Here is an 18,614-nt window from a genome sequence, read left to right on the forward strand (position 1 = left end):
TGAGGAAACCGCGCCAACCTGGCACGCAAAAAAAAAAAAAAAAAAAAAAGGAAAATTACAGGAAACGAGAAAAAGATTTCGTGAGACAGATTGAGAGAGAGAGAGAGAGAGAGATGCCTTTCCTCGTAGAGTCGAAAGAGTTGCCTTGGAGGGGCGGCCGAACTTTTGTCCTTTTTCCTCTTTTTCCGGCCTTTTTATTTTTTATTTCATTTGATTATACTTTTTCCTGATTATTTTTATTATTATTAAAATTAGAAATCCCACACTCTGCTGGGCGACTAGTATTAATTCAACTCCTCCGTCGTCCTAGTCCTCTCAGACGAACCGGACGCGGACAAGGACGCGAGCACGACTCTCTCTCGTCTTCGCCTTCGCCTTCGCCTTCGCCTTCGCTTTCGCCGCCCTTTCGAATTCCTCCCCCATTTCCAGCACCAGCAGCAGGCGGCGCTGCCGCGTCGGAGGTTGGGGGGGAGAAAGAATCTCAGAGGAGCATGGTGGATCAGCTCACCGAAGATCAGATCGACGAGTTCAAGGAGGCCTTCAGCCTCTTCGACAAGGACGGCGACGGTCTCTCCCTCTCTCTCTCTATCTCTCCGCGTTAGATTTTCGCGACGTTTCTTCGCTTCCGGTTCGCGCGTTCGGATTTCCGGCTTCCGGTTCGATTTTCGTCGTTGTTTCGCGACGTTTCTTCGCTCTCGACTGTTTTGATTCGGTTCTCGGAGCTGTTAGAGCGGCCGATGGATCCTTTTTTCGGTGTTGGTTCTGGTTTCACGGGCTCCGTCGCGGCTGGTCCGCCGTGCCGTGCGGACGGTGGCCTCTGAATTTTTTTTTTTTTTTGGGGGGGGCTATCGTTTGTTCTTAGTTGGACTTTTCTTATTGCGTTTGAGCTCGTTTGATGTCGTTTTCGAGGAGGGGATGGCAGGTCTGGCTCCGGTTGATATGTTAGGGCTTTGACGATCTCCGGTGATTCAAGGTGAATTCGGGAGGTTGTTCGTGTTGCGTACAGATTGTTCGGTCGACACGTAATCGGATTTGCCTCCTGTTAGATTTTTTCTGTGGAGTTTGACTTTTCTTTCCACAATCTGTATGGAGTAAAATTTCCATGGCCTTGAACTCGGTGTCATCAATTATTGGCAGAAACGTGAGCTGGAAGATTAGGTGCTCCATTACGTGCGTAGATGGACTTTCGTGTGCGTGAGTTTGTCGAAAATCTTCTACAGTAGGAAGCATTTCTTTGTTCTTTATGGCGAGGTGTCGAGATCACTTTGTACCATTTAAGAGAAACTTGTTTATCTACTCTAAATTGACAATAGTAGGTCCTCTTGCTTTGACTAGGAATCGATGAAATAACACAGTAGGATGTAGGATCTTAAACTATTGAGCGATGATTAGCAGTAAAATTAATTTGTTTGAAGGTCGCTTTTGTAGGTTTGGTGTCCGTCATACTTGAGTTCAGTATCTTCTCTGACAATCAGCCTCTGTCATATTCCGGGATCTTTTATTTTTATTTTTTGGCAGACATGTTCCAGGCTCTTGATGTTAAAAAGTGAAGCTGGGTGCTTGATCATGTTGTTCATCACTCCTATGTACTTTAGTACTCGCTGTTACAAACCTGGTTGCTTAGGAGGGGAACTTTCGTTTCATTCTTGTCATTCAATGACATTTCTTTGTCAGAATGTCGGTAGTCTGGAATGTCCGGAGCTGAATGTAAGTTAACGCATGGGAAGATTACGGGAGCAACAATAGGAAATAGTTCTAGTGATGATTAATGTCACCTTTGTTACATGTCAAACCTTCCACCGATGTCCTGGCTGATGTTCAGCTTCATTACAGGTTGCATAACCACCAAGGAGCTTGGGACTGTCATGAGGTCACTTGGACAGAACCCAACTGAGGTAGAGCTCCAGGATATGATTAATGAGGTTGATGCTGATGGCAATGGGACAATTGATTTTCTAGAGTTCCTCAACTTGATGGCGCGGAAGATGAAGGATACCGACTCCGAAGAGGAGCTTAAGGAAGCCTTCCGAGTTTTTGACAAGGACCAGAATGGCTTCATCTCGGCAGCTGAGCTCCGCCATGTCATGACAAATCTCGGTGAGAAGCTGACGGATGACGAAGTTGATGAAATGATCAACGAGGCTGACGTGGATGGTGATGGCCAAATCAATTATGAGGAGTTTGTCAGAGTCATGATGGCCAAGTGAGAACACACCTAAACCAGTCTTCTAATTTCGTACGATTGAATGAAAAGGGAACAGGACAGATAAGTTGATGACGTTTTATTTCGTAGGTGCTAATGAATTGTGTCAGTAGCTTTTGTTTAGGTGGTTGTTTCTTCCTTAATTTGCATCCTCGAGTGGCACTCTTTTGTCTGTATGTTTACTTGTTTGGTCTGCTTTCTATGTTAGTTTAGTCGGACCTTTAGTTTTCTTCTCCTTTTCTTATATGCCACTTAGTTTGGTACATGAATCTAGAACAATTGGAGAACAGCATGTTTTCCCCCTTGTTTATAGCAATTCTGGTTGCTAGTTTAGATCTCTGCAGTTTTTGCGTGAATACTTTCTGTCTTTTAGGGAATTGGAGTTTCATAGTCTCCATCAGTGGCTTGAACTTTTTGCTTGCATATCGACAGTGATAGGGCGGTATCTAATAAATTTCACAGCTGAGCACTTGTTGGTTGATTTCCTATGGAAATGTGCCGTACAATAGCAGGCTTCGGATAAAGGTAACCCAGAAAGCTGGATTTGATTCCTTTCTATTTGATGGCCTATCCCCTTTGGGTGATAACTGATATCATTTGGTGCACGTATTCTTTGTGGGATTGATGTGATTGAAAGGTTGCTACCTTTTGCCTCTTCATGTCTCGCCACTTTCTTTGACATGACAATGGAGAATTGATTCCATTCGCTATTCTCCCATATCTTGCTCGCGCACATTATTTGCTAAAAGGAAATTTATTTCCGTTACAAGATCCTCCGAACCTTTATAGAGGCCTGGAGAGATGGTAAATCATCTTCCTACTTGTCCAAAACTGTAACTAAAATATCGATTTCTTTATCCAAGAACTGTCATGAGTTTTGTTGACTAGATACCGGCTTAATTGGTCCATGGAGTAACGGAGGTGCATGTGGGTTTTGTTCGGGCTGAGTAGGGGCTTTTAATGTTTGTTGGGTTGTGGTGGTTGAATATGTTTGTGAGGCGGAATTCGTCTCCTTCAAGTAATCCACATAAAGGTGAAAATGAAAACCAAGGTGGGATACTAATCTAAGAGCAGGAGGTGGATATTATTATGCTCCAAGTAGTTCCGATGAGATAAAGCATTGGTCGGGTTAATTGCATAAATCGGCCGCTTGGATGGCATTATCTTGCTCGTAAGGTAAAAAGGCAAGACAAAGGAGGCAGCCATTCGCAGGAAATTTGGGTACTCGAGTAGTTGCAATTCCGATGAACTTGTGCGCACTTCGGTAAGCTGGCATTCGGTAAGTTTTTGGTCTTCCTGCTCATTAAGGGGTGAACGGAGAGCATAGTTATCTGCGCGTCATTATTGGTTCGTCATGCAACACCGGCTCGTCCTATTTCAATCTTTCTAGAGATTTCTACATTTTTCGAGATGATTCATTGCATCCTTTACTCTGGTCTTAAATCTTCATTCCCCAGCTTTTTGAACATATACTTTGGTGGCGTGAACTTTGTTCGCGGCCAAGTTGGGTGGGGTCCCAATAAATTCCGTTGGGGGAATATGTTCGTGACCCTTTCTTGTGTTCGAAGATCAGTGAATTTTGCCAACCCTTGAAATTCCAATTCGCCTTTTTTTTTTTTTTGGGGGGCGGTGGGGAGGATAGTGTTACTTTTGTATATGCAATTGCAATGACCGCACGACCAAAAAGTCGGTAAAACGAATGAAAATGCAATTCGTCCGATCTAAGAGGTGAGAGTGAAGATAGAGGATCTCGTGATAGCTTTTGTTTCCTTTGGACTCATGGCGCGATTTTTCCATGGAAATCCATGGCGAGGGATCGATGAAGTATCTCGCCTTCCTCGAAATTTATGAACTTTTCTTCCAATTTCTAATGTCACGTGGATACATCTATAGGCTTGTGTTGTGGGTCTTCGTGAGTCGTATAAGGCTTCTCCGTGGATTTAGTGGGATGATACTGACGTCATTTGTTCGGTTTAGATGGTAAGTTTGTGATATGTAAACTGGGAGAATTCGGTGGTGTCAATAAGTAGGGGTCCCATGGGCTAGAAAATCAACGCATCTTTATCTTGATGGGCCTACTTTGGTTACCAAAAGCTTGATTGACCCAGTTGAGGACGCACTTCATAAGAAAAACTTTGCAAGTGGAAAATTTAGAAAAACATATAAATGTTTTAGGATTTCTGTTATGTCCTACACTAGTGTTTGTCAAATTTCGACACGTCATTCGTCCAGAGTTTTTTTTTTCCTGATGATTTTTGCATAAAGGCTAGAAATATTTTTCTAAGTAAACCCTTGATTGAGAGTTCTAAGAATCCAAGATTATGACCGTCTAATCATTAAGCACGAGGTACCCACTTAAGCACGAGATATTGATGCAAATTATCGTGACAAAAGCCTCCATGAGTAGTATTTTATTCGAATATAATATCTAATATCTCTTCTTATTTTTAGATTGAATATCTCACCTCTCTTTCTTTTGATCTTTTGATCTTTTGATCTGATCACGTGTTTTTAATTTCAAACTTGATATGAATTTACTCCTTATTTTAAAAAAAAGGCATGTGGAGCCATTGTACGATATGCCAATCTCGACGGGTACCATAGTTGCAATGCTAGAGAACATTTTCCTTGGCCTCCTCACTTGCCATGTGGACCTCCACGTTAGAAGATTCGCTGGATGTAACATGGAAAATTTCACAAAGGAGAGACTACAAAAGAGAATTTCACTCGGATTGCTAAGTCCGCGTCCGAATAGAATTTTTCTAAGGGGAGCCTTATCCTTTGCAATCACCTTTTACGCTCTTCTTATTCTTCCATTGTTATGGTTTGCGGATTGATACTTGAAGCTACTTGACGCATCGTTTCCCATGTGCTATATCTTTTTTCTTGCTGTGCATCATAATACCTCATGTAACGTAGCGAGGACAGAAAAAAATGAATCAAGACAATCTTTGTCTTCGATGCAGAAACAATAGAAAACAAAGAAAGAAAGCAGGAAAAGAGATGGCCTTCCGATTTTGTTCTTTCTCTGTCACCTTAACGATCTCTATACCTTTTAATGGCAGGAGAAGGCAAAGGAGGTTACATAACAAAGGGGCCGGCGCAAGCAATGGCACTGGCAAGTCCTGGAAGAAAATCCGTCGCAAGAAGAAGCCCATTTCTGATTGCTTCTTCCTCTAAAAGCCGAAACGTCTGCTGCCTTATTCACACCGTTTCAATCTCGGCTTTCTATCTCCAACCCTTAAAAAATGCCCCAAAGTCTTATTTCTTCAATAAGCGTAATGATGTGCACCAAATGGACAAGCAGACATGTCCAGTATGATGAATACATTTGCATAAGCGTAAATCTTATTTTATCTAGGCATTTTCCAGTGCTTCACACGTTGGGATCTTGTATGCTTTGCTATGATACACCTGCACGTCTATGATGCCCACTGCTAGACTAAAGTCTAAGGTATAGAAGAGTAGGCTTGTAGACATATACATGAACCTCCTGTTGCTTTAAGCAATGGAAGCTGCTCTTCGCTCATGTGGTTGGGCCAAGAAAGGCTTGAAGGTGAGTATCAACCCGATCATCTGAAGCAAGTTCAATACGAAGAAGACCATTTGATCACCTGCATTCCAGAGAAATATGAGGCGTAGGCTGCAAAAAGCAATTTGGTCCTATGGAATGCAGAAGCGCATGGAAGAGATGCGGATATAACTTGTGGTATAGTCACGACCATCTTAAAGCTCAGAGAGCTGATTGGTAACGTTACATCAGCATGCGCCACCTTTTGCACATGTCGTAGCAATATAATAAACATTTAAATTAGCAAGGTTGATACTGGTAGCATGGAAATGAGACGGAACAAATAGGATTATACTGCAATTTTTAACAGGTTAATCTGAAATGAGAAGCAGCACATGTTCTGGCATTTTGCTCAATCAAATTCGGTGCAGGAAACCAGATAAGAGATCCTCTAAATCATGCAAAATCTTATAACATACAAAGAAAGTTAAATAATTACAATGATGAGCTTTTGGTGAGATCGAAATTACAAAAGGCAATAGCATCCACAAACCTAGAATTTAAATCTACATTTACATAATCCAAAATTTCAAAATATATTAATCATCAGATTAATAACATGCAAAGTAATCTCTGGATTATTAATAATCCCAAGTTCATACGAAAACTGAGCTCATACACTCTAAAGGATACACAGAACTGAGATTTTTAGTTGCCACCCTGTATGATCCTAGCAGCTTGAGATCCTAGCTAAGATAGATACTTTCTTATGCTCTACTTCTTGGGATAGTGACATCCTCCGATGCAAACAGGATTTTACTTACTGTAAAATGTCATGCACGGCCAGCTAACTTAAAGAAACAATTGTTTTCTTGTCTCTTTGTCTGAAAGCAGAGTCAAGAACTAGTTAAAATTGCTACGGTACTAGGTAAAGTCGTGCGACTAGATAATTTTCAAATATGGGGAAATAATTATCCACAATCCATCAATAGTAAAGGTGCATACTGAGTTTATGCCGAGCCCTCACACTCAAACATGTGCTGAAAGAACGTGGTTTTAAACAGACCATAGACAATGTGAACATAAATGTTTACCAGGCAGGAAGGTCGCTACTTGCCGCTTCTGGGCCCAAGAAAACCTGCAGAGTACGGAAGAGATTAAGAAAAAGAAGTTACTGGAGCAGTGACATTCACATACCGCCAGATATACTGCCTTAATATCCATGAATTTTTAGCATTGACCAAGTAAACTTACGGTACAAGCACTTACGTGCAACTCTAACTAGACAAGCTGGTTCATTCAGATGAGATGATATGTAATCAAAGGAAAGCAAGCTTAAGAAAGGCTAAATGAGATTAGGAATTATCCTAAATTCACCACAAATCTAATTATCATAACATGAATGAGATTGATGGAACCTCCTTATAACGAGAGTACGGCGGAACTAGTACACTTGTACCTGAAAAGGAAAGCTATCCCAGTCTCAGATACACAGTGGCCTTTTTCTGGCTAGACACTAAGAGTAGAGACAATGCAAGAATTATAAACGCTCGATGCTGGATCCCAGACCAATTGTGACTCAGTTGTCCATGTTCAGACGCTACCACAAGCAACTCTTTATCCAGAATCATTGAGCACTGCCCATTGCTTTGAATACTACAGCGTTAATCTTACATTTGCAGGACTCCTAATCAGATATCTCCAAATATTTCTATTAATTAACTGAACAAAGTGCCACATTTAGATTTATTCTATGTTAGCAAAATAAGGTACATTAATGCCACTTTAAAGGGGTTTCTTAGTTTTGACAGGGCAATTTTCAATTGCTTTCTTATTGCCGCCTCTGATGATCAATTTTGCTGGGACAGAGACATACCAAAACCAATTGACAAGCCTAAAGGAGGAGTCAGATGCCCATGTTTAAGAAGATCTAAGAAGAAAAAAATGTGGCTGTCCAAATCTGTCCCTGCTACTCACCCCTCTGCAGAAGTCAACTTCGCAGAGGAACTAAAAATTTACAGCCAATACATAATTACTGAAGCAATGGAGATTGACCGGGAAAAAAAAAAAAAGAGAGTAAGGGAGACAAGGAATACAGAGGCACTGCATGAGAAGGAATACAGAGAAAATGATTCTTTGACCTCCCTGGCAACTTATTGGCTGATACGGAGGGAAAACACTAAGAATTTTGACACTCCGAGAGCTGAATTGTGGAATTTAGAGTCACTTAGCTTTGTACTTCAATTTTTGGTATCAAATAGCATGACTTATGTAAATGCTATCCTGGACCTCATGGACTCAATATTGTCGGAATGATTTTGTAAATGGGTAGGTGTCCCCTTGGTGCACTTCAATAATCTGATAAAAACACAGGAGGCAGACTGCTGCTTAGCACTACTCCTTCAGTGAGTTGGCTGCTGCCTCTACTGCAAGCTCCATTCAAACTTTTTACAACGAGCAGATATCAACTAGATCTTAGTTGCATTAACTTGACTTACAGGGCACCTCCGCATGCAGGGCCAAATGCCTTTGATATAGACATTGCAGTCATAGAAATACCATTTGCAGCTCCTCTTTGGTGCTGGGGCTGCAAAGCAGTAGGTGAAAAGATTATATGTTTTAAACACAACAATCGTGCTAAGCTAGGTAGTTCTCTCACTAAAAAACAAATGAAACAGCATGCCTATTCAAATTATTTATAAACGTGGACAGCAAACTTACCACAGCATTGTTGAGCAATATGAATATTCCTGTGACAACAGATACCTGCATAGGTCTGATAACATTCATATCGCTTGATATACAATGGAAAGGTTCCCACTCAAGAAAAACTCATTCAATTACAATGACGACATGAGCAATAGCATGAGAGAACATGCCATTGCAAGAAATTTCTCAAAGGAGGCCTTATCAGTATCAAATTATTTCTAGTCTGCAAACTGCTAGCAAAATACCCTCTGGATTCAGTCTAAGCTAAGGACACTGACAGGCTGATAGAACAATTAAAATGAAATGGATATGTAATTGTGAAAATGTAAGTGCTATTCCAATCCATCTTCGTCATGATGGCTCAAATTATCAAGAGATATAGGAATAGTACATATATGTACATCTTTTGATTAAGTAAACGTTCTGTGATTTCCCAGGAAAAAAATCACTATGACATTGAGTTAAGTTAAAAAATATTGTTATGTAACCAGATAATACATGAATTGTGATTACATAACTTGACAACAAAGGCTAACTAGAAAATGACAAAAAGAGACAAGACTTGAGGCAGAAATGATTATCCCCTGTACTTGAAAGAGTGGCAAATACTCACAGAAAGAGCATTCCTTAACATGGATGCAAAATTTATTGCTATGTGAAGTGTCAATCCAGAAAGCATGGCTATATAAGGGTAACTTGACAGCAATGGGATAGATATGCCCTGGAAACAAGTAACCAAAAAACGTTAAATTTCAACTCTATCACAAAAACTACATTAAAAATAAAAATGAAGTGAAGAATCTAGGTGAAAGATCAAACTTTACAGCTGATAGTCGAGTGATCATTATTGGCCCAAGAATTTTCTCGACCCGCGGATATAGAAGAAGTTGAAACAGTAAAAGACCAAACCCTGATGACATTGCCATTCCCAATGGTTAGTTAAACTGTCGAACAATATAATCTGATAATGCAAATGCAAGTCAACCTAAGCTTACAGTATTGAGTACTGAACTTGATGATACATTAGAATCCACACTTAAAGAATAAACTTTTTAATGATAGTACAGTTGCTGCCTCTTTCTTCAACATCCTGTCCAACCCCAAAAAAAAAAAAAAAGAAGAAGAAAAAAACAAGGAAAAGAAGCAAAAACACATGCACCATCCTCTTTCACTCTTGCTACCCAATAGTAATTTGCCTTCTTTTCAGGCCCAGTTGTTCCCACTTCTGCAACAACTTGAAGAAAAATTAAAATGACACAGATGACAAAGCAACCCAGTTACTCAAGAATAAGAAGCTTTTCTTCGTCATTGCATAAGGATCTTTTCCTGATATTCCAAGTTGGCAAGCACATGTTGCAAATAGACCAAACACGTAGTTATACTGGCAAAGCAGTTTTCTATAACATGAGCCTGGTGGGAAATTCAGATTTGCGCAGATCTACAAAAATATGTACCTGAAATAGCTAGAACTTCACCAACATCTTGAGATGAAAAGTTCAGCCCTCCAAACTTTCTTTCACTGACAGCCCACAGGGAGAATATCTGAATGAATGAAAGGGCAATTGATTTTACAGCATGTCATTTTTTCTCAAGACTGAGAACTCGAAAAAAGCAACCGGTCCCAATCTTGCACAGTGTCATGGACCACAAGAATGAAATATGATGAGAGAATTCTTGAGACTGAAAATGCACAAAATGTTTGAAGTTCAAACAATGATTCACCATCGAACAAAATACACCAACTTAAGGCAATAAAGACACCTATGAAACAACTGCATAAGCAGAAAGCAGATGCCCTAAACACGAGTTAGACCCTGAATCAGGAACTTATAGTGGATCTTATATAAGCTTAGGCAGATAAAAGGATCAGCCTTAGATACCTATGATGTCAATCCGAGTTGTAGATCATTGACCTCGCAATTTGTACAATTGAGTAGATTCTATTACTTAAAGAGGATCGATATATATATTACGCACCATGTCTATGAGCACTGTCAGAGAGATATAATGGATAAGAATAGAATTCACCTCTGAGTAAGCAATTTCTTGAAGCGAAAAAACACAATAAACAATGATTGTTGACATCAAAGGCCAATTCTTGAGGAGATTTTCTTCGTAAGTTTTCTGTTCCTCAACTTCGGTGTCATGTTTTGTAGCATCAGATGAATCACAGGAAACTTCCACCTCATCACACGAGCTCCTACCATCTGTTCTTTCATGCATGTGCAGTGTTTCCTGCATTTTCATGTATATTTTATGACAACTTTGCAAAAGCAATTACCTCTAAGTTATAACCAAGACATATTTACAAGTGGAATGGTAATTCTGGCAAAACAACAAAATTCAGTACTATCGTGAAGAATAATGGCCATTTTAAACAAGTAAAGTTATTATCAGCTTCATTTCCCCTACTTAAAACTTTTCTCACAAATGAAGTTATTGATGACTCTACATCAACAGATGGGCTGGTCCAGACTCCCAATGATTCAATAAAAGAAAAATCATGTCCTTGAGTTGCAAAAGGAATTATTCTATGAACTTGGGCAAAGGTAACAGTGCACATAGAGCATATGCATATGTGCAACAGTCACATTTTTACTCCAGTCTATGAACCTCTTGGTTTCATATCGGATAAAATCTTATATGCTGCTCGTTATCGCTCAAATTTCATAGGGACAAAAACATGCCGGACTTTTGAAATATGACATCGAATTGATAAATTCAGATTTACAAGCCGAAAACTGCCATTTCCTGATTGAATGAGATTACTAGAATGTCATTTGAAACTTACAGGTAGCCACCAGCAAGAAATAAATACTCCTGCCGCGTAAATCGATATTAGGAGGCACGGCAAGAAGTAGGGATATCTGCAAAGATGCATATATGCTTGAGAGGTAATATTACCAGCATGTAAAGATGGATAGAAAGGTTATCTATGGAATCCTAATCAAGATGATAGTTATATACCTTCCAAAGATAGAGCTTTGAGAGAACAAACCCGGATATTTTTCTGCAGGCTGATGCACCCAAAGATAAACTGTAAGAAATAAGTCCAAAAAGATTTCCAGACAGCTAAAGGGATAAGAATGAGATTAAGAAAATTCAGAAATGCCTTCCATAAAATTGAAGCTCAAGCCCTGGCACAATTGAAGGACACTGATTCATCAATCTCAGTTTGTTAAATAATAATCCTTTTTAAAATTACTTCTATGGAAAGAAATCACGTGAGGATTAAAATTTTACCATGCAAGCCAATGGAAAATGGAGATTGACAGAAAATCATATGTGCATGTGAAGTTAGCAATAAGGAAAAAGTACAGGTCACCAACCTCCACCTTCCCAGCTCTATCTTACTGGTAAAGTATTCCTTGAACATCGCATTCAGAAATATTGAGTCGGTAGATTGAGAATTATCCAACAAAGTGTTTTTCCCAAAACACGTTAAAGGTAATTCGATCTCACAACAGTGTTTTCTCATGATTTCAAGAATATCAGGTCAAAAGTATAGGGCTTGTAAACTCCTCATGCATGATGACAAGGGAAATTGAGCAGCAGCAAAGCCCACACCTGTGCAAAGAAACCTCCGATAGCAGGGCCTATGATGAGCCCTATGCCTCTTGATGTACTGACCTGAAAAGAAAGGCACTTGCGTAAATTACTACTGCATCAGATGCTGTTTTTGGGTCATGATCACCTGGAGAACAGATGCAAAACTTCTTACAACTGATAGAGTGAGACCACGGTGTTCTTCTGTACAAATCTCTACTGCATAAGCCTAAATCAGAACAAACCAAAGGACCAGCTGCAAATCAGCATTTGCGGAAAAGGAACCATATAACCTTGCACTATGGTGTTTATAATGCAAATAAAAGCTAAGCATACAGAAAGAAACCATACCCTTATAGTACCGAGTACACTGTTGAAGCATCCCAGAAGAAATCGTGTACAAAGGGCCATCCAGAAGCTGGTGCTCAGGCCAAAGAGAGCATTGAGGACAACCCTGATGGCAAATGAATGTTAACAGGCTTTTGAATGAGCTAGTTTCATTGCTATTGCAGTTGCCAGAGGAAAAAGGCTAACACTGAGAATGTGCCGATCAGAATAATTGGTTTTCGACCATATCTATCTGCTACTACTCCCCAGAAAACAGAGGTCAGAGCTCTTCCCACCATGAATGAAGACCCTAGAAGAAGATCCTCATCAATATGTAATTAAAGATTCATTGCACACTGGGAACAAGGTAGGTTATGTGAACTATCTTTTTTCTGGAAACAAGATCCCTTAAAATGAAAAAAAGAAAAAGAAAAGGGAATTAATTTCTCAGCATTACCTACAAATCCTGCATAGAAACCAATGTCTTCCTCTCTCTTTGCGATATGGAAGTCTCTGATCTGACAGTAGAAGTCATGATTAACTGTCCTGGGAAGATATAGAATGGGAAGTCCAAGGGCAGAATTTAAGAAATTTATGCTCCTGAGGAGCTTTGAGATCTAGCTTGAAATGGCAAGAGGCAGATCACTCTCGACAGGTAACTCATTCGACATGTCATAGTTACCATCACAGTGACCATATGGGCTTAAATTGAAGCTTCCAGAGACATGTTTAATCTACCTTGGTCAAAATTCGAATTGAAGTGAGAGACAACCCTAACCAAGGTCCTCCGACAAAGCATTTGGTACCAACAGAATGACAAATGCAGGATCAAGAATAATGTGCAGAAAAATTCAAGGTAGGAATTGTAACAAAGTCCTAAAATGAAGATAGTGCCTGAATGGGACAACAACTTAATCTATCTTTTTGTGCATGCATACAAATTAAGAAACCAGCAGGAGAAAAGGATGCACACTTCATCGCACAATGACTAAAGTGAGTTCTTATTAAAAATGGAGATGCGTACCATGAAGTACACAAATGGAAAAAGTGATGTGATCGGGAGAGCTGAAAAAAAAGCAGCAAGATGAATTATCAGAGCACAATTATATCATTTAATACTGCAGAAGAAACTATGATCCCCCCATCATCTATTCATAAAGTTATACATAATAAATTCGAAATTAAATAAAAATAGGTGCTTTTACATAAATTCAGGAAAAAGAATCGAACGTGACAACATTAGAACCGACAAGTTAAAGGTGAAGAAAACAAAATAGTACTGAAACACTGGTCAAAGAATAAAGTGCCTCGTCAAAACTTCTTATATCGTCCATCGTCTAACATGAACACTCGCTCCAGTTTGAATCGACCCCAAATCCATCGATCGACTACTCATAAACAACCAACTTGTCCACAGTGACAGAGAGGATTAAAGCACGAGGTATAAGAAAATTTAAAACTTAGTTTTGCCACTGCCGCCTCTTATCCCAGTCATGTATGTTAAGGCTCAGATTCATCAGAGGGCATACATGAGACAGAACAACTGAACGCACTCCATTTCACTGTGCAGTACTCAAACCGAAAAAGCATCACGCACCATATCGCAAACTAGCTTAACTCGATAGCTAAATTTGCGTCAAACATCCCCCTAAAGTTACAACCCTTCAACGCAGGATCGGGAGCATACGCAACCGTTTCGCGAGCCACGACAGTTCGTAACAATCAGTTGCCAAACGACAAGTTCCACAGGCTCTGCAGAAGCTCGAAAGACGAGGCTCCTGAACGCGAAGGACAGAGGGAGACACGGGCTGACCAGTGCATAAAGAGACGATCCAAATGTAAGAGAGGTCCCTGTAAGGGATCCCTCTCCGCTCCCGCTTGAGGCGGTCCACCTTGCAGCCGGGACAGTTGTCGTGATAAGCCTTCTCCAACAGAGGCGCGGCGTCCCTGGACTCAGGCCCCTCCGCCATGGCTGATTCGAGAGAGCCCCGATTCGAGAGCTGAGACGCGCTAAAACTCTCTCTCTCTCTCTCTCTACCAAAACGAAGACGAGCTCATCATCAATGGCTGAGAGCGAAGTCAGAGTGACTTCAGGAACGGAGCTTTCCACCGACAGTTCGTCCTGTCGCTGTCTCTGTTTCGTCAAACGTGGGGATGCGCACTCCCGACTCCTCGGCGATTCGCGGGCGGGTCTTCGTCTTCGTCTTCGTCGCGCGTCGCGATCTTTCCTTCCTTTTGCATTTTTTTTTTTTTTTTTTTTTGAACAAACTTCCTTTTGCATTTCGCGTGCTGATTTTTTTCCGCCCGCCATTCGTCAGGCCATTCGTCAGACACGCAAGACAAGACGCGAGATCCAATTTGTCAGTTAGCGAACGCCGCGTCGTTCAGTCACTTATTTACGCAAAACGTGTGACGTGATGAATGACAATCGACTCCCAGAAATTTTTTAAACGGTACGGGGCAATTCGGACCGTTCCTTCATAGGCGATGTGGATGCACATGGACTCGATTGGCTTACCATATTCGTTAGATTGCGTGAACCGCGTGCCACCACATCTAAAGACATTGGACGATTTTTATACGTGAATGTTAAAGCGAAATACCAAACCCAATTTCCCAATGCACCGCACGGGTCTTTGTTACCAGTTACTAAAACGGTTTCAAGATAAGGATTCCAATTTGACGCTTCATCGTGGTGAAACTGCTCTGCCAAAGCCGAGAACTCAATCCAGCCAAGCTTTCCAAGGGTTCGAAAAATTGGGGCCCATTGAATTGGGCGCGACATGGCACAGTCGTCCCAACTTGGCAGAGAGGGAGGGAGAGAGAGAGCCCGATGAGAACTAAAAAGAATCAAATAGCTTTTCTCACGATGAACAGCTCACCAGTTGGTGATCTACACTGCCAATCCAACAAGTCAAATAAGTGATCCTCAGCACATCATCGCCTCAGACCAGAAACTACATTGTCAAATCAACAATGTACAGAAAGATTTTGTGAACATCTGGAGACGATTACTACACAGTTGGCTTTTGAGACGGCATTGCAGCTGTGAAGGGTCCATGGACTGATAAAATCCTTTCAACCGCTGCAATCACAAAGGGAGAGTCGGTTGAGTTTAAGTGAATTCTGAAAGTACCACCCACAGGGTTATCAAAAATCCCAAATAAAGCAAGAAAAAGGAGAACCAACTTTCAACAAGCTGCTCACTGGTCGTTTATTACGTGCCTTAGCATCCAGATTAATTTACAACAAACGTCGCGAAAATGTAATCTAGGGTATTGTCTGAAAGAAGTCAGATACCATTCATTCTAACCATTAGAGCTAAAAGAACCTGAATAGCAGCACCTAATGGACTTTCCTGGTTTTTAAAACCTGCAGACTCATAACCACCCCCAAACCATGAAAGAAGTTTCATGTTGTGCAAAACCAAGATTTGTAATCAACAGAAAGGACATTATAAACACGATTGCTCCCCTGATGCAGAAGGACAATCCCACTTAACTTTCTGATACTGCTTCGAGGATATTGCTGGCAGTTTTAATGGCTTTACATGAGGACAAAGGTGACAGCCTTATGGTAGCCTCAAGTTCTCCGTAAACTCAATATAACTTTCTACTCTCTAATAACTTCAGCATTTAGGCTTTTATATTATTATTATTATCAGTACAATTACAGTTCCCAACCAGATATTTGCCAAGTGCACAAGGGCCTGGACCTATCATGCTTTAACATTTCTAGCCCTTACACAACTCACAATGCTAAAAGTCTCCAATGAAGCATCTCAAATGAAAAAATGGAAATAGAAAAGTGTCTCCTATGCCATTTTGCCATAGACAGCCATTTGGAAACAGGACAACAGTCTTACTCTAATACTTCCATCTCATTAGCATATCTGCCACTTTGAGTTTTGGTGACTGATCTCTCTAATGGCAAAGCTTCTTATACACACAGAAAAAGAATGACTCAAAATCTACAACCTGCGAATAGTAAAAGAAGTCTTTCTTAAGGAAAGATTTCTTATGACATCCATGGACAACATGATGAATTTTCTCCAATTACTGGATCTCAAATCATCATTCACAATCTCAACCCTCATTTCATGACTTAGCCGAACAGCAGAAACTCTTATAGAGAATTGTGACATACAGGCTTTTCTCAACAACGACCGATCAGAGGTTTGAAGTCACATGCTTTGCAATCCTTTGATGATTACTTTGAAAAGGTCACTCTACTTTCAACATTTTCAACCAGGTTATTCTTACACAACTTGGACTCATGATCCACTAACCACCCATAAAAAATTTGATGGAGCACCAGAGCGACATGATGTGTGATGCATAAAGAATGTGTTACATCAGCTTTTCATTTGTAAGAATAATCATTTGATAGCACATTCTGAAAGGTCTGCGAAATTAGTAGAAGTAGCCACGACATTGCGTGACTACTTGTGCAATGCTCTCAGACTTCATAATGAATCACGATACACTACCATTTGCATTCGACCGCCAATTCTAAAATACAAATTGACGCTCTAGGTTAGATATGCCTCCCAAGTCAAGTCTAACCGCATTCTAATTTCTTGAACACTCAGCACTGGGTGTCCACAAGGACAAATGGTTGATAAATATCTCAACTTCTCAAGCATACACGACAAACAAATGACAAATATGCACAGCTTCTACGCATATTAGGAACAAAGATTACAAAGCAAAGCAAATCACAGGCAAAGAATGCCAATAAAACAACTTCAAAACCAAATTACGAAATTAATAACCTACCTAGCGCGCCCTAGATTCGGCCCACCAGATCCGGCACCGGGTTGTCCTCTCCCTACTGATGATACCCCCGAAGATTGGGTCTGACCCAACTGGGAGTTTTGATAAGCACCCAACCCTTGCAAAGCAGCCTGATTATTATATGCATTGATCATACCTGGGCTCATGCTATTAATATCCTGTTGCACGCCAAAACCAGGATTCAATCCCATTGAAGCGCCCGTGTTTCTGCTCAAGGGCGCCGAAATCACACCAGGGAATGATGGGTTCATGACCATCTGGTTTAAGGAAGCCCCGCCAAATCCCAACAAAGGATTCAATAAACCCAAACCGGCATTCTGCCCCAAAAGAACCGCTGCAGGGTGGTAATTCTGACCAACTAATCCCTGATTCAATCCAACCGGAAAATTCTGAAACCCGACATTGTTTGGGCCAGCCGAAGCACCCGCACCACCCACTGCACTGCCCCCTGCGGCTACTGCAGCTGGCACAGCCTTCTTGACGGTTTTGGAATTTCGCCCTTCCACGAAAAGAGAGCACTCTAATTTCGTGCCTTCAAAATTCTTGACAGGCTCTTGCAACGCCTTATTAATACCTTCTAGGGTCTTGTACACGATTACAGCAAATCCCCTAAACTTACCCGTCACTCTATCCATACCCGAAGGCCCATCCTCAATCTCCCCGAACTTCGCGAAGAAGGCCCGCAGCTTCTCCGGGCTGACCAGCGGCGCGACGTTCGCAATGTACATCTTCCGCGAGCTCGCGTCCGACGAGACTGGGGCCGCCGACGGGGGACCGGAGGCCGCGAGCTGGCACGAGGCCGTGCGGTTGCCGATCCTCTTCTGCGGCTCCTTGAGTGCCTTTCGCGTCGCGGCGCGCGTCTTGAAGAGGACGAACCCGTACCCCTTGCACCGGCCGGTGGCCTTATCGGTGACGGCCTTGCACTCCTCGATCGGGCCGAACGGCTTGAACGCGGAGGTCAAGGCCTCGTCCGTGGTGTCCCAGCCGAGGCCGTGGACGAAGATTTTGCGGTGGACGGGGTCCGATTCGGTCGATTTGATGAGCTCGGACAGCAGCGAAGGGTCGTTGGCGGAGGCTTCCTTGAGGATGGCGATGAGCTGGTCTTTGGTGAATGGCTCGAGGAGTTGCTTGATCGTCTCGCTCTTCGACGCCTCGTCTTCGTCCTCGGAGGATTCCGATTCCGACTCATCTTCGTCTCCTTGCTCTTCGGAGGACGACTCGCCCTCTTCTCCGTCTCCGTCTTCGTCCTCGTCTTCTTCTTCTTCTTCTTCTTCGGATTCCTCCTTCGGAGGAGGCGGCTGGGGCTTCGGTTCTGCGGCTTTCCTCTTCTTCGCCATTGAAATTCCACGGACCAGCTCAACGAGTCCTAGGGTTTTGCTTCCGCCGAGGAGACTCCGGACTGCGTTCGTGTGCTTTCCGGACGGCGAGAGCAGAAGCGAACCGTGAGGAGCGAGGGAAGAAGAAGCCAAGCGTAAAGCAGAGCTGACGCGATGATGCTTGAATTGTGGGCCGAATCGTGCGT

General features: G+C 41.8%; 3 protein-coding genes across 7 annotated transcripts; 1 reads left to right on the top strand and 2 right to left on the bottom strand.

Moving 5' to 3' along the window:
• The first annotated feature begins 302 nt into the window (after nucleotides 1–302).
• LOC104433916 (calmodulin-like) lies at nucleotides 303–5,449 on the top strand. The gene is made up of 3 exons (XM_010046821.3): nucleotides 303–567; nucleotides 1,834–2,203; nucleotides 5,269–5,449. Exons 1-3 carry the CDS (start codon nucleotides 492–494, stop codon nucleotides 5,381–5,383), a joined length of 561 nt encoding a protein of 186 aa, XP_010045123.1. The 5' UTR covers nucleotides 303–491; the 3' UTR covers nucleotides 5,384–5,449.
• Nucleotides 5,445–14,533, bottom strand: LOC104433915 (probable peptide/nitrate transporter At3g43790). 5 transcript variants are annotated; one of them, XM_018869219.2, is made up of 17 exons: nucleotides 13,984–14,533; nucleotides 13,321–13,361; nucleotides 12,754–12,814; nucleotides 12,504–12,606; nucleotides 12,321–12,423; nucleotides 12,145–12,198; nucleotides 11,991–12,053; nucleotides 11,391–11,440; nucleotides 11,215–11,290; nucleotides 10,452–10,658; nucleotides 9,878–9,965; nucleotides 9,248–9,333; nucleotides 9,037–9,144; nucleotides 8,436–8,480; nucleotides 8,213–8,301; nucleotides 6,809–6,852; nucleotides 5,445–5,817 (listed from the first exon to the last, which is right to left on the bottom strand). In XM_018869219.2, the coding sequence occupies exons 1-17, from the start codon at nucleotides 14,264–14,266 to the stop codon at nucleotides 5,705–5,707; spliced, it is 1,614 nt and encodes a 537-aa protein (XP_018724764.1). In that variant the 5' UTR covers nucleotides 14,267–14,533; the 3' UTR covers nucleotides 5,445–5,704. The 5 variants fall into 5 exon arrangements, with proteins under 5 accessions (XP_018724764.1, XP_018724767.1, XP_010045119.1 ...); XM_018869222.2 differs by having other exon boundaries at nucleotides 8,436–8,490; XM_010046817.3 differs by having other exon boundaries at nucleotides 5,509–5,817; nucleotides 14,110–14,266.
• A 597-nt stretch (nucleotides 14,534–15,130) lies between these two features.
• On the bottom strand, nucleotides 15,131–18,551 carry LOC104433917 (UBP1-associated protein 2B). The gene is made up of 2 exons (XM_010046822.3): nucleotides 17,075–18,551; nucleotides 15,131–15,381 (listed from the first exon to the last, which is right to left on the bottom strand). The coding sequence occupies exons 1-2, from the start codon at nucleotides 18,427–18,429 to the stop codon at nucleotides 15,375–15,377; spliced, it is 1,362 nt and encodes a 453-aa protein (XP_010045124.1). The 5' UTR covers nucleotides 18,430–18,551; the 3' UTR covers nucleotides 15,131–15,374.
• Between the last annotated feature and the right edge of the window lie 63 nt (nucleotides 18,552–18,614).

This window comes from Eucalyptus grandis, chromosome 2 (genome assembly GCF_016545825.1).
Source record: "Eucalyptus grandis isolate ANBG69807.140 chromosome 2, ASM1654582v1, whole genome shotgun sequence".
NCBI classification, from domain to species: domain Eukaryota; kingdom Viridiplantae; phylum Streptophyta; class Magnoliopsida; order Myrtales; family Myrtaceae; genus Eucalyptus; species Eucalyptus grandis.

What these genes read in the sequence shown, in the direction of transcription:
- LOC104433916 (XM_010046821.3), top strand. Translation starts at nt 492, where the DNA reads ATGGTGGATCAGCTCACCGAAGATCAGATCGACGAGTTCAAGGAGGCC. An exon ending in CTTCGACAAGGACGGCGACG is followed by an intron (nt 568 to 1,833) that starts GTCTCTCCCTCT and finishes GCTTCATTACAG; the next exon opens with GTTGCATAACCACCAAGGAG. An exon ending in GTCAGAGTCATGATGGCCAA is followed by an intron (nt 2,204 to 5,268) that starts GTGAGAACACAC and finishes TTTTAATGGCAG; the next exon opens with GAGAAGGCAAAGGAGGTTAC.
- LOC104433915 (XM_018869219.2), bottom strand. Translation starts at nt 14,266, where the DNA reads ATGGCGGAGGGGCCTGAGTCCAGGGACGCCGCGCCTCTGTTGGAGAAG. An exon ending in AAGAAATTGCTTACTCAGAG is followed by an intron (nt 9,966 to 10,451) that starts GTGAATTCTATT and finishes TCATTCATTCAG; the next exon opens with ATATTCTCCCTGTGGGCTGT. An exon ending in TGTTAAGGAATGCTCTTTCT is followed by an intron (nt 8,481 to 9,036) that starts GTGAGTATTTGC and finishes AGACCTATGCAG; the next exon opens with GTATCTGTTGTCACAGGAAT.
- LOC104433917 (XM_010046822.3), bottom strand. Translation starts at nt 18,429, where the DNA reads ATGGCGAAGAAGAGGAAAGCCGCAGAACCGAAGCCCCAGCCGCCTCCT.